The following is a 16,264-nucleotide window of genomic DNA, read 5'->3' as shown; positions in this document are numbered from 1 at the left end:
AGGTAATGGAATATGAGAGTATATCGTCTGAATAAGGGAGGTAGGAGATGAATCTCTATGACCGATAACAGAGAACCTATGAAATAGATCTCCCGCAAGGAAAACCATTGCATTCAATAGGTGATACTCCCTTCACATCCCTCTGACATTCACTGTACTCTGAGAGGAATCAGGCTTCAAAATGCTGAGAAGCGCAAATCAATGTAGAAATCTTAGTACAAACTTACTTCACCACCTCCATAGGAGGCAACGTTTGTAAAACTGATTTGTGGGTGTGGTGAGGGGTGTATTTATAGGCATTTTGAGGTTTGGGAAACTTTGCCCCTCCTGGTAGGATTGTATATCCCATACGTCCCATACATCACTAGCTCATGGACTCTTGCCAATTACATGAAAGAAATTAAAGTAAACAAATGAATACTGACAATTTTCTTTCCGTTTTATTTCATTTTTGTTGGTGCATTTATTCGGATTTTTTTTTGTTAAAACGAAGCAAGAAAATCAGATTTTTGTCATGAATGTGTATTTGTACGAAAACGAATCCTTGCAACTATTTTAATGGCTCTTTGGAAACAGTCAACTATCATGCACATGTGCAAAATACTCTAAAATGGTCTCAGGACACATTAGAGGTCTGTTAATTTTAATGCACATAGTATCGATTCATTAAAGCTCCATTCATCCCTATTGTAGAGGCTGTATACAGTGGCCAGGGCACACATTTACATTTGTATAGGTACATATAATGTAGATATGTATATGTGTTGTATACGCTATATCCTGTACAGTACAGTTAAGGGGATCTGTAGGAAAAGTCACATCAGGACACCAACATCTACAAATGCTGGATTTTTCATTTTCGTATTAATATTTGATTTAAAGTCACATCGTGATTGTTGCTAAAAGAATTGGTATCCTCAAAATCGGGTTTTAAAACAGGATTGCCCAATTGTAACTTTCATAGGAAACTGTTGTAATTTGTTTCCATCTGCATCACTGCTAAAACATCTGATTGCATCTATGTTGTCAGGATAGGCAGAATGTGCACCATTTTCCTATCACTTTATGGCTGCTTTTAAACAGACAAAGGTCATCTGAAAACAGGAATTTTTCATACTTATTTGACAAGCATGGAATTAAGGTTATGCAAACCCAGAACAATGGCCCGATCATAGGGCTCCATGTACTAAGCCGTCAATTCATCAGTCATTGTAGACGCGGCTAAACTCGCCATTACTCGCTGCGGGCGAAATGGTGTCCGCTCTTGCTATGTACTAATAATCCCACAATAAAATAGACACGTCTAGCCCGCCGCGAGCAGTGGCGGAATATTGATCAATTTGACGCCTCGCTCGCCGCGACTAAGCTGATGTACTTAACTTTCAGTTGAATTGTCTGGCCAATTGTTAACACGTGACATGCAAGGTGTCACGAACGTCATAGTAGTCGCGGGAATAGAATTTTGTTCCTATAAAAGTACAACTTTTGTAAACAACTTTATTATTGTTCCAAAATTTTTGGAGAGTGATTACAGAGCGTTATTTTTTGTGATCTTTATTTACAAATTCGATATGGCTTCATCTGGATCTGAAACCGCTTCAAAATCCAAGAATCCTCACTTTTCTCATCAGCAAAACTTTGTTTTGATTGACATGATTATTGACTCTTATGATTATTTGTTTGGATGTCGTGTCAAACAGACAAATTTTTCTAGGAGGATTTTTGCATCATACGGAGAATAAACAAATACAGAATTCTCTCCATAGCTGCTGAAATGAACAATGTAAGTACAATGCTGATATTACTGCCTTTTATATATGTCTAGACTGGCGTCTAGAGTGACTTTCCTATTGTTTTGTACCTTGCCCGCCACCTAAAAGGTGGCGAGGCAAAAATAACGAGGTGGGGGCGGAGATTGACGCGAGCGGACAAATAGATTTTTTAGTACATTCGTTTTTGGCGAGTTGGTGGTCAAATGTGTCTAATTACAGTGAAAAATGGAGAGGTAGCGAGGTTTGGTGGATAAGTATGCTCGCAATTTTAAAGATGCGAGTTTTAACATAGTTGACGGCTTTGTACATATCAGTTTGCGAGTTTTGACGCGAGATTTGTTGCGGGTAGCTCGCTGACTGCTTACTACATGGAGCCCATAATCAGCTGCAGCCTTTTCTGGCTCTTTTCTTTTGAAAAATATTTATTTCTATTGTTTGTTACAGAACCGTTTCCATTTTAGCGTGATCTGAAAACAAGATGGCAACTATGGTTTTCTATTGAAATTCCTTCTTATACTGGATTTTAATATTACTTACACTATAAAGTGTGAACCCTTGCTACATTGTATCTGCTTAGAAGGCCCTCAAATGACATTGCACCTTGGTTTAACAGGTGACAGGGGACGCATCTCCATGCATGTCCAAATATACAACTAGATTAAGAGTTTTGCGTAACGGTTTTAATGCTGAAAAAATGGCAATTTCCGCGTTAAAACAGTAACGCAGCCATTATGAGTCTTGTCTGTATAGCTATACCGCAAGCATTTTAGCCTGTAACGCAACGTCAATCCCGCACTCAAAAAAATTATGTTTTTGCATGAGATTTCCATAGCGCCAGTATTACAAGTTGTGTGGTGAGGCTAAAATGCTTGCGTTACAGCCTATACCGACACGATCCATTCCACTATCTGAGACCAATAGTTATGAGTTTTGTGCAACAAAAATGTTTCTCAAAACTCATAACTAAAATGTTACAAAGTACACAAACACCCATAAACTACCTATTAACCCCTATTCCACTGCCCTCCTGCATCGCAAACACTATATTAAGTTTATTAACCCCTAATCTGCTGCTCCCGACATCTCCCCCACTAATAAAAGTTATTAACCCCTATTCCGCTGCTCCCCGACTTCGACACCACTATAATAAAGTTATTAACCCCTATTCCCCCACACCCCAACATCGCCGACACTGAAATAAAGCTATTAACCCCTATTCTGCCGCTCACCGACATCGCCGCCACTAAATAAAGTTATTAACCCCTAACTCTGGCCTCCCACATCACCGCCACTAAATAAACCTATTAACCCCTAAACCACGGGCCCCCCACATCACAAAAAACGAAATTAAACTATTAACCCCTAAACCTAACAACCGCCTAACTTTAAATTAAAATTACAATATCCCTATCTTAAAATAAATAAACTTACCTGTGAAATTAAAAAAAAAACTAAGTTTAAACTAACAATTAACCTAACATAACTATTATACTAAAATTAAAATAACTACCAATTAAATAAACTAAATTACACATTCAACTTATGTTGCGTTCGTTTCGCACCCTCTATAATGCAAAACTTGTAATCTAGGCGATAGTCATTAAAGTGCAATTCAAAGTGCTTACACCTAACATTATTGAACTTGTATACTGTAACGCACCATGAGTATCTCCAGATCTATTCTTTCCTTTTCATGAAAAGCAAATACATCTATCTTCCTGCCAAAATTTTATTAATAATGGTAGAACAGTTTTTGTTGTAGCTTTGGGTAAAAATCCACATATTGCTTTTTTTTTTTTTTTAAGTACATTTTTCACATTTAAACATCGTAAAAAGTACTGCCAGTCTGAGGTAAATTTCTTTGAACCATACCTTAAAATAGACAAAAAAATAATAATAATGTATCATGAAATGTTAGATTGAATTTAAAGGGACAGTATACTATACAATTGTTTTTCCCTTAAAGGGACACTGAACCCAATTGTTTTTCTTTCGTGATTCAGATAGAGCATGCAATTTTAAGCAACTTTCTAATTTACTCCTATTGTCAAATTTTCTTCGTTCTCTTGCTATCTTTATTTGAAAAAGATGGCATCTAAGCTTTTTTCTTGGTTCAGAACTCTGGACAACACTTTTTTATTGGTGGATGAATTTATCCACCAATCAGCAAGGACAACCCAGGTTGTTCACCAAAAATGGGCCGAGCATCTTAAATTACATTCTTGCATTTCAAATAAAGAAACCAAGAGAATAAAGAAAATTTGATAATAAAAGTAAATTAGAACGTTGCTTAAAATTTCATGCTCTATCTGAATCAAGAAAGAAATAATTTGGGTTCAGTGTCCCTTTAATGTGTTTCCAATTACTTTTTTTTACCAGCTGCAGAGTATAAAATGTATGAGATTTTCTTTTTTAAAGGCTTATTTGTGTATATGAATTAGCTGATTTTGTGTTTTGAAGCCACAACCTAATAAAATGTGTTGAGCTTGTAGGTATAATCAGATCTTATTACTTTATCACATTGCTTCTTTATCTTATATCTGTCCATAAACCAATCACCAATACTTGGATAGAACAATGGAAAATTAACATTTTATTACCTTATCTCTTCTAGAACCCACTGGAAGTGTAACTTCTTCTACTGGCTGTGTTAACGCAGCTTGTCCTTGAGGCCAAAAACTTTCAGGATGGGTGGGGATACCACAGGCTAAATAAACTATTTAAAATGCCAATATAAGAGTAATGGAAATTTAATACACTCCAGCAGGTAAAGTGGATCATTGGGAACAAATTAAAGGGGAGAAGATTTTTGAGTAAACTGTCCCTTTAAGTTTAAGTGTGTGTGGTAAATCTTGTTTGTGGTTTGGAGAATGATAGAAATATAAGTTTATATTCATCTGTTTTGGTAAATTTATTGTCAGGAAGATAAAACAATGATTAGTAAATATTTAATTTTTATTTATATATGCTACAGCTACAGTTAATAAGCATAATATTGAGGTTATTCCCTGCCTCTATATTGTCATGGATGCTGCCATGTTCAAATATAGCTTTCAAAACATTCCAGTGCTGATGTGTTTGCACATGTGCAGAAACTTTCTTTCAGATACCTGCATTATAACCTAGATTCCAACATGGCGGTACCCATGATTAGAGGGATGAGCATGAAATGGATTTAGTGTCCCTATAAGAGATGTGACAAATATAAATATAATGGTTTCCTTTAATGTATCTTACCTGTAAATGGCACCACCTGAGATCTAGCAGAGTAATTAGAAAATATTGTAGCATCTTTTGTCTCAAATGTAGATGGTGAACTTTCCACTGTTTCAGGTGAATTTTTCTCAAAGTCATCATCATCATCATCTTCCATTGGAGAATCAATGTTTGAAGATGAAGGAAGGCATTCTTCAGCTGATGTACTGTTTAGTCCATTTATAATTTCATCGCATCTTGCAATAAAATCCTCACTATCAGGACTTAAAGTATTTTCATTAGAGTTAACGTCTGTGTCAGTAGTAAGCTGTAGTTGCAATGTAGAAACATTCTTTTGATCGAGACTATCAAGACTCGGTTTGCTTTGCTGTTTTAGGACATTTTTATTTAGCTTTGAATTCTTCATATTGTTTACATCAAGGTTACTTCCTTTCTGAGCATGAGTACATTTATTATTATCTTCTGATATCTTTGTCAATGTTTGTGCATCTTTAATTTCTTCGGAAAGGGTATTGATATCCTGGGTATCCTTTAAAGCACACAATCTGTAAACCATAACATCATCCTGAAAATCAGATTCTTCAATGTATGATCCTTTAATGAGCATGATTGCACTTTTTTTCATCTCCTTGATGTGCTTTGGGGGTTCTGGAGGTAACACAGAGTTTGAATTCCCCAGCTCAGCGGTTTGTTGTGTTGAAGACGTTCCTGATTCTGGAGATATCCCTGTATCATAACTATCATCCCACTCAAGATCTATCTGATTTCGTCCACCCAGAGAAGTTGTTTCTGATGAAAATGATCTTAAATTTGCTTTATTTGCTTTTCTAAATGTAGGGAATGCTCCTTTCCTAATATCTTCCTCCATTAAAACTTGAAAAGACGACTCCGGATCTGGATTTTCTCCATTATATGGTGCTGACCAGACTTTGCAATCTTCAGTGCATTTAAGGATGTTTACATGAGCTTCCCACAGATAGCCTAGATAGCTGTCATCTACCTCTTCCCAATAATCCCCACTCACTGAAGACTCTGGATCATCTGAGAATGACAATTGCTTATTCCCATCAGAATCTGAAAAAAGCAAGGTTTCCCCAAAACTTTAGAATATGCATAAAAAACACTACACCAGAACTTAACAATTTAGAGAATTCGTTTTTTTAACTAAAAAAAACAGTGATTGGGAATCTTGAAGTTTAATCAGTATTAACTCTAATAGAATTCATGTTTTATTTATAATTAAAAGTACTATTCTTCTTAAATGTATTCATGCTATCTCTTTTCTGCAGTTTACTATAATTTGAAATGTAACATACATAGGTAAAAGCTACATAAAGCATTATGCACCTCAAAATTACAAAAGTGAAGCCACAAATTAAATGGTTTGGTTTTGAAGCATAAAAGCTTTTCAGTGCCATTGGTAAAAATGTTGCAGAGTGAGGAAACTCTCTTTACCTGTTCAGCTCTCTCTGGCAATTGAGTGATAAATGATAAATCATCTAGAACCCCGTTTCTCAACCTGTGTTGCATGAAGCCCTTGGGGGTGACTGGGGCTTTGGAAAGGGAAACTCAGTGACTCTTCCTTTTGTTATTTTTGCGCTGATGTAGCTAATGTAAAGATTTAATGTATCACAAATATCAGTGTTTCACAGTTCTACCCTCAAGCTCCCCTAGCAGACTGGATTTGAATTCCTTCCTGGGCTGGTCAGCTGCTCACTGTCATTGACTCACCTGTACTTAGGGAAATCTGAAGTGTATAGCACTGAGAAAAAAATCCACAAGGACTTGTGCCTATAAATGATAAAAAAAAAGAGGTGGTAGGGTCTACACTAATTTGACATTTCCTTGCAGAGTCCAGGGATGCACTCTGAGGACGATTAGCTCAGCCAGATCTCAGGGCTGTGCTGAACAAGTGAGGTTTAGCAGTGGTGATAGCACAAGGTACACTATGGGCATCTTGGTGCCTGAAGATATTCTGAAGGACTGCACTAAGTTTAGAGCACAGGACTAAAAGTCATCTTCTATGGACTTTGTTACCTGTGCTAAGGTATTGCTATTTATGACTTGAATGTTGGAAGTGATACTGCAGTGCTTTTGCACCAATGGGGAAGTGTTAAACGGCCCTTTATCTGAGGGCTGGTTTGCTGGCTTTTGGAACAGCGGTTTGACTATTCTTTTGCCCACTCCCTTTGCACTGATGTTTGGTTCCTCACGGATACCCAGTTATTGAAATTATGCTTAGATTATGACTACTCTCCTGGATTCACCATGTGTGCTGCTTTCTGGTTTTGCAAATTTGGTTAAGACCTTGTCCTGTTCCTGATACCTGAATACATCTCTTGCAAGTTTTGTTCCACATTACAAACAAGGTAAACCTCTTATTGCCTTATAGCCAGATATAAGTCCAAAGCAAAAATATCACAAGCAAAATATGCCATAATAAAATGTGGCAAAGAAAGTATGTCACTATGGGCCAGATTATGAGTTAAGGGTTATTGTTTGCACGTGAATGATATTGAGTTTTTGCGTTTGTTTGCGCTCAAGTTAAATTTGTATTACAAGTCAAACACATGAGCGCAATCACAATTTACATTAGAGTAATTACTGTGACCTCATAGCTCTGGTTAACTGTTTCGCAAAACTAAAACGTGTCGCAAAACACATCAAAAATACATTACAAAAATACATTACAAAGAACAATTATACTCATAATAACACCATCTAATAACAATGATTCAAAACAAATATTGCATACAAAGTTATAAAGGCTTAAAGATATGAGATTGCAGGTGTTACAAAAAAGACAGGCAAAGGACTTTAACATAGATGTACATACATATACATGTCTAAATGTGCATATATATATATATAAACAACAGTGGGAATGGCACTCTCACCAGGAGGTCAGCATCTGCCGGGATGCTGTTTAACGATACAAGATCAAAAGCACAAATAAAGCACTTTCTGGTCTTTGGCAAAACGTCACATTTCAATAAATTTCAGTTTGGATTTACTGTTGACTGAAAACCAGTGATTGCTTTACTTGTGCTTTTGATCTTATATATATATATATATATATATATATATATATATGTGTGTGTTTATATGTGTATACATATGTATTTATATATGTATATGTGTATATATATATATATATATATATATATATACACTTACAGACATATATACACATATAAACACATAAATACAAATGTATAGACATTTATAGAAGTGCATTGGAGCTCTTTGCAGTAAAGCAGATGAAAACATGCAAAATCATATTTATGCAATATTCATATTTAATAAAGTATTATGCTGTGTATTTACTGTAAATATTTCACATTCCAATGTTCTGCACATAGCAGAATATGCCCTATGTATTTATAAATATATATTCCAATATATATATATATATATATATATATATATATATATATATATATATATATATATATATATATATATATATATATATATATATATATATATATATAGAGTTGTAAGCAATTTCTAGTTCAGCCAACCTATAGCCAACTCGCCTGGGTGCAATGATATACCATGAAATAGAAAGCAAAAGAATGCACTCTCAGGACTTTTCCACAAAAAACCAATTTAATGGAACGTTTTCGGGGTTCACAACCCCTTCATCAGCATGCAAAACAAACAAAATTCAACTCATTTATAGTGTTACATATCAATTACATCATATCAACCTGTGTGTTTCTCCAAAGGAAAAGTGCGCCAATTTTTCGAGTTTGGAACGCATATTGCGTTCCACAGTGCTATCCGAAACCGGAAGTTGTATTACCTCACTTCCGGTTTACGAATTCAATAGACAAAACGTGAAATCAATGATAAAGTAGTGTGCTCTACAATTTCAAACGTATTAATGTGACATACTAATTTGGGGAACTTAATATAGCAAAAGTGTGCCACATTATAGTAAGTGCCAAGAAAATTGTGATAGATATACATTGTCAAACGTTGCTACATCCGGTCGGCATAGAAACAGTAACTATGGTAATCATAAACAATTCTGATTGCCAAAAGGTGCCATAATTTACAATAGTATGCCAGCTGGATGAAACAACAATTTTCATAGTGCCAAAAGTAGCGTGTACTAAATTATATGCAATCATATTGTATATACAAAAAGAATACTAAATTTAAAAATTAAATAGTTAAAAAATAAAAATAAAAATAAAAATTGAACCATATGACAGTACTATTGATTGGAATGGCAAGTTACAAATATAATGTTGCAAATGTGAATGCTATGACTTACAATGTATCTCCAGTATATTACAGCAAAGTGGCGTTAAACATGTATAATGCTACACTGAATTCGTAAGCAAATGGGTATCAAATTTAGAGCAGTATATAGAAGAATGAATATATATACAATAATATTATAGGGCTGTGCTATTGGGCTGCTTTTTCGTTAGGGCACAATTTACAATTGAATCAAATTTTGGCCATTAGAGGGTTATGGCTTACAACGGCCAAAGTGTGAATATCTGTAACCTTATTTCAGAATTCTAGCCTCAAGTATAATTGTAAAACAGGGATATATGAGAGAAGGTAATAAAGGTAAGGATCATGGACATATATAGCTCATATAGATACTATCCACCTCTGGGAATTATCCAAGTGGATGTGACTTTTTAGTGTCCGTTTTTAAGGCTGGTGGTGCATGTTAAAGCACTGGGTAATGGCTCACGGCGGACCAGGCTTCCACAGAGAAGGTGGAGACGGATGTCCCCCCTAAACTATGCCGTTAGGCGCACAACACTTGCCCCTACAACTAGGGGAAAATGAAGTGTGTGCCAAAACGGAGCCACAGTGTCCACCTGGCATACCCCAAGTATGTGGCACCCCAGTTGTTGATCACATAATGCTCTTAAAGTCCGGCATGGTGTTCAGGCCACCTGGTTGTATTGTGCCTAATCTGAACATCCACTGGGCCTCTCGTCTCAGGAGTTGCTTATTCCGGTCGCCACCCCGATCCAAAGGGGGTATATGGTCGATAAGAATATAGCGGATGGAAGATACTGAGTGTCCCTTGTTAGCGCAGTGTCGCGCTACTGGTTGTTTGGAATCGCCGTTTTTAAGTGCTGTCCTTATGGCGTGGCGATGATTGGCCATACGCTCACGGAGTGTGCCAGAGGTCTTCCCTATGTAGAAACAGGAACATGGACAAAACAATAAATATATAGCGTGAGTGGTGGTACACGTTATGGAGTGCCGGATAGAGAATGTTCGATTGGTGTGTGGGTGATGGAAGACTTTGGTACCCACTAGGCCATTACACGTTGTGCAGCCCAAGCAGCGATAGGAGCCCCTTATATTCCTTTTCATCCCAGTTGAATAACACTGTTTGGGGTCCGTTTTCACCAGAAGGTCTTTGAGATTAGTTCCCCTCTTAAACCCAACCATAGGTCGTAGGTTATGGGTAAATGTGAGTTTTGGGTCAGAAGACATAATTGGCCAATATTTTTTGTCACTGGAGTAAAAGTGGTGGACATAATGAGCTTGTTACTAGCGTCCCTTTTGGGTTTGGGTATGATTAATTCTGTCTGTGTTAGCCTTGAAACAGATTCCATAGCATCATGTATTATCGGGATCTTGTAGCCCCTGTTCTGGAACTTCTCACCCACTCCTTTCAATTGGGAGACCCCCGTTATAGGATTCGAATTGTTGCGCATTGTTCTTATGCATTGTGATTTTACAATGCCCTTTAATAGGGCTGGGGGATGGCAAATATCTGCCCTTAATATAGAGTTGCGGTCGGTGGGTTTATGATACAATGTGGTTCCTAAATTGTTAGAATCCTTGAAAACTGTCAAGTCCAAGAAATGAATGGATGAAGTGTCAGCTGCCATCTTAAACTTGACGTTGTTAGTCGTGTTATTAAACACATCAAACCATTTGTGGAGTTCCTCCAGGCCCCCTCGCCACACCAAAAAAATGTCATCTATGTATCTGTAATAACAGATGATAGATACATTCAGCATGTTCCACAGGTACATGTTTTCAAATTGTGACATATAAATGTTGGCGTACGTATATATCTATACCTATATATAATAATCTTGGTATATAGGTATACATATATATTGTGCCAAAATACTATCAGATATACTGTATGTAAAAATATGTACTTATGAATAAATAGAACATATTCTTCTATGTAAGGAACAATGGAATGTGAAATATTCATATTTTTATGTCAGGTTAGCGCATTTGAGAATATGTGTTCTGGTTAGTGCACGAGTGGGGTGTTTTTTCCACTTTTTTTTGCTACATTGACTTCTATGGGGTATAGGTTATCACACACGCGATATTTTAAGTTTCGGCTTTTTGCGCATATCGGTGTAGAGTGTGAGTGATAACTTTTTACTTTTAACTTAAAATTCAAGCGCAATCCGACGCGTGCAAAAAGTTTACTTCTATCACAGATAACACGCGAGCGAACACGCTAAATAGCGCTATTGTGGTAGATGCAGAAGTGTAGTAACATGCATATTACTTCCCTCATCATATGTTTTTTCTAATGTAACAAAATATTAAAGAACTATCGGCTAGATTACTAGTCTTGCGTTAGCCTTAAAAAGCAGCGTCGAGAGGTCCCAACACTGCTTTTTAACACCCGCTGGTATTACGAGTCTGGCAGGAGAGGGTCTACCGCTCACTTTTCTTCCGCAACTCGAGCTTACCGCAAATCCCCTTACGTCAGTTGCGTATCCTATCTTTTTAATGGGATTTGCCTAACGCCGGTATTACGAGTCTTGGAAGAAGTGAGCGGTAGACCCTCTCCTGTCAAGACTCCTACCGCAATTAAAAGTCAGTAGTTAAGAGTTTTATGGGCTAACGCCGTAACATAAAACTCTTAACTAAAGTGCTAAAAAGTACACTAACACCCATAAACTACCTATTAACCCCTAAACCGAGCCCCCCCATCAGAAACAAATAAAGTTTTTAACCCCTAATCTGCCGACTGGACATCGCCGCCACTGTAATAAATATATTAACCCCTAAACCGCCGCAGTCCCGCCTCGCAAACACTAGTTAAATTTTATTAACCCCTAATCTGCTGTCACTAACATCGCCGACACCTATCTACATTCATTAACCCCTAATCTGCGCCCCCCAATGTCGCCACTACTATATTAAATTTATTAACCCCTAAACCTAAGTCTAACCCTAAGTCTAACCCCCCTAACTTAAATATAATTTAAATAAAACAAAATAAAATTACTACAATTAAATAAATTATTCCTATTTTAAACCAAATACTTACCTATAAAATAAAACCTAAGCTAGCTACAATATAACTAATAGTTACATTGTAGCTAGCTTAGGGTTTATATTTATTTTGCAGGCAACTTTGTATTTATTTTAACTAGGTAGAATAGTTACTAAATAGTTATTAACTATTTAATAACTACCTAGCTAAAATAAGTACACATTTAGCTGTAAAATAAATCCTAACCTAAGTTACAATTACACCTAATACTACACTATCATTAAATTAATTACATAAACTAACTACAATTAACTACAATTGAATTAAATTAACTAAAGTACAAAAACAAACACTAAATTACAGAAAATAAAAAAATAATTACAAGAATTTTAAACTAATTACACCTAATCTAATCCCCCTAATAAAATAAAAAGCCCTCCAAAATAATAAAATTCCCTACCCTATACTAAATTACAAATAGCCCTTAAAAGGGCTTTTTGCTGGGCATTGCCCCAAAGTAATCAGCTCTTTTACCTGTAAAAAAAAAATACAATACCCCCCAACATTAAAACCCACCACCCACATGCCCAACCCTATTCTAAAACCCACCAAATCCCCCCTTAATAAAACCTAACACTACCCCCTTGAAGATCACCCTACCTTGAGCCGTCTTCACCCAGCCGGGCACAAGTGGTCCTCCAGAGGGGCAGAAGTCTTCATCTGATCCGGGCAGAAGGGTTCATCCAGGTGGCATCTTCTATCTTCATCCATCCAGAGCGGAGCGGGTCCATCTGGAAGCCATCAGACGCGGAGCATCCTCTTCTTCCGACGGCTAAGACTGAATGAAGGTTCCTTTAAATGACTTCATCCAAGATGGCATTCCTTGAATTCCGATTGGCTGATAGGATTCTATCAGCCAATCGGAATTAAGGTGGGAAAAATCCTATTGGCTGATGCAATCAGCCAATAGAATTGAGCTTGCATTCTATTGGCTGATTGGAACAGCCAATAGAATGCAAGCTCAATCCTATTGGCTGATTGGATCAGCCGATAGGATTCTATCAGCCAATCGGAATTAAGGTAGGAAAAATTCTATTGGCTGATGCAATCAGCCAATAGGATTGAACTTCAATCCTATCGGCTGATCCAATCAGCCAATAGGATTGAGCTCGCATTCTATTGGCTGTTCCAATCAGCCAATATAATGCAAGCTCAATTCTATTGGCTGATTGCATCAGCCAATAGAATTTTTCCTACCTTAATTCCGATTGGCTGATAGAATCCTATCAGCCAATCGGAATTCAAGGGGCGCCATCTTGGATGACGTCATTTAAAGGAACCTTCATTCAGTCTTAGCCATCGGAAGAAGAGGATGCTCCGCATCGGATGGCTTCAAGATGGACCCGCTCCGCTCCGGATGGATGAAGATAGAAGATGCCGCCTGGATGAACCCTTCTGCCCGGATCGGATGAAGACTTCTGCCCCTCTGGAGGACCACTCTTGCCCGGCTGGGTGAAGATGGCTCAAGGTAGGGTGATCTTCAAGGGGGTAGTGTTAGGTTTTATTAAGGGGGGATTTGGTGGGTTTTAGAGTAGGGTTGGGAGTGTGGGTGGTGGATTTTAATATTGGGGGTATTGTATTTTTTTTTACAGGTAAAAGAGCTGATTACTTTGGGGCAATGCCCATCAAAAGGCCCTTTTAAGGGCTATTTGTAATTTAGTATAGGGTAGGGAATTTTATTATTTAGGGGGGATTTTTTATTTTATTAGGGGGATTAGATTAGGTGTAATTAGTTTACAATTCTTGTAATTATTTTTTTATTTTCTGTAATTTAGTGTTTGTTTTTTGTACTTTAGTTTATTTAATTTAATTGTAGTTAATTGTAGTTAGTTTAGGTAATTAATTTAATGATAGCGTAGTGTTAGGTGTAATTGTAACTTAGGTTAGGATTTATTTTACAGGTAAATGTGTCTTTATTTTAACTAGGAAGTTATTAAATAGTTAATAACTATTATACCTAGTTAAAATAAATACAAAGTTGCCTGTAAAATAAATATAAACCCTAAGATAGATACAAATGTAACTATTAGTTATATTGTAGCTATCTTATGGTTTATTTTATAGGTAAGTATTTAGTTTTAAATAGGAATAATTTATTTAATTGTAGTTATTTTATTTAGATTTATTTAAATTATATTTAAGTTAGGGGGGTGTTAGACTTAGGTTTAGACTTAGGTTTAGGGGTTAATAAATTTAATATAGTAGCGGCGAAGATGGGGCGGCAGATTAGGGGTTAATAAGTGTAGTTAGGTTGTGGCGACGTTGGGGGGAGCAGATTAGGGGTTAATAAATATAATGTAGGTGGCGGCGATGTTGGGGGCAGCAGATTAGGGGTTCATAGGAATAATGTAGGTGGCGGCGGTGTCCGGAGTGGCAGATTAGGGGTTAATAATATAATGCAGGTGTCTGCGATTTCGGGGACGGCAGATTAGGGGTTAATAAGTGTAGTTAGGTTGCGGCGACGTGGGGGGGCAGATTAGGGGTTAATAAATATAATGTAGGTGGCGGCGATGTTGGGGGCAGCAGATTAGGGGTTCATAGGAATAATGTAGGTGGTGGCGGTGTCCGGAGTGGCAGATTAGGGGTTAATAATATAATGCAGGTGTCGGTGATTTCAGGGACGGCAGATTAGGGGTTAATAAGTGTAAGATTAGGGGTGTTTAGACTCGGGGGTTCATGTTAGGCTCACCTTTTTGCGGCTAACGCCAGGTTTAAAAAAAACCTGTAATACCAGCGTTGTCTTAAGGGAGCAGTGAAAAAAAAGGCTCGTTAGCAACGCACCCCTGTTAACGCAAAACTCGTAATCTCAGTGAATATATGTGATGTGCATGTGTATACCCTATAAGTTGCCTTCTTTAGTATTTGTTGCGCTAGTATTTCCAAAGATTTGCTGCATTTGCATTCACTAAAACTGAATTTTAAACTTTTTTTTGTTTTTTTAAATATTTTTTTATTGAAATTTTTTACAGTCATACAACAAACCAATATAAACAATAGTGTACAGGATGTCAGTCAAAATAAAGGTATAAACAGAACCTGTTCATTCATGAAAGTACATGATGACTGTCAAGATATCGATAATAATCAAACTTTTTAAATATAGATCATAAATAGTCATGTAGGTGTTTTCAAAGTTCACATGCATACTTGATAGATCTAAGATACAAACATTGCATATCTGGTTCAAATAGTGTCAAACATATATAATATTTCCATATGGTACATCATATGATCCACAAAATTTTGAAAATACGTCCCTCAGAATAAGAAAAAATTAGCTATAGTATCCAGACTGATTTTGTGAAACTAGGAGGGGGGGAGTAGGTATGGTTTCAGATCTTCCTATAGAGACAATAGACAATCCAAAAAGTCTAGACGAGCCAGAAAAGAAGAGATTGGAAATAGGACTGGGTAAGAGAGGAAGAGAGAGAGGAAGAAAAAAAAAAAAAAGTGGGGGGGGGATTAGATGAGTCAAAGGGAGTTTCATTATTTATGTAACCAGGTATCCCATATCAACCAGTAGGTATCCATCTGATCAATCGAATTGAAGAAAAATCTCTCCATGTTGGACATATAATCTATTACTGCGTGTATTTCAACTAAACTAGGAGGTACAGGAGATTTCCAGGCTCTGGCGATGCACAACTTGACTGCAGTAAAAATATATATCAGCAATCTCTTGGACATCTGTGGCGTATCACTTTCTATGATATGCAATATAGCGTTGGCAGATGAGATCTCAGGGATAAGATTCAATGATTCGCATAATCTCTGAATCTCTCTCCACAATGGGACTATTTTCATTCAATCCCACCAAACATGTAGATCAGAGCCAACTATACCACATCCTCGCCAACACAACGGCTAAGCTGTGGGATACATTTTAGCTAGTCTCGCAGGAGTCCTATGCCACTTCAAGAGCAAGTTGATATACACTTCTAGCATGGTGACGCAGTGTATAGTTTTTTTG

General features: G+C 36.9%; 1 protein-coding gene across 2 annotated transcripts in view; it reads right to left on the bottom strand.

Annotated features, from left to right (window-relative positions):
* The window catches only part of FHIP1A (FHF complex subunit HOOK interacting protein 1A), a 477,992-nt gene that overhangs the window by 62,211 nt on the left and 399,517 nt on the right, over window positions 1-16,264 (bottom strand). The window contains exon 9 of one of the 2 annotated variants that reach the window (XM_053703737.1): window positions 5,010-6,062. In XM_053703737.1, coding sequence (XP_053559712.1) covers window positions 5,010-6,062 — 1,053 coding nt within the window. The remainder of the gene's footprint in view (window positions 1-5,009; window positions 6,063-16,264) is intronic. The other variant, XM_053703738.1, reaches the window with a different exon arrangement.

Source organism: Bombina bombina, chromosome 2 (genome assembly GCF_027579735.1).
Source record: "Bombina bombina isolate aBomBom1 chromosome 2, aBomBom1.pri, whole genome shotgun sequence".
Lineage (NCBI taxonomy): Eukaryota > Metazoa > Chordata > Amphibia > Anura > Bombinatoridae > Bombina > Bombina bombina.
The sequence above is the reverse complement of the archived record's forward strand: the minus strand, read 5'-3'. Positions and strand labels throughout refer to the sequence as shown.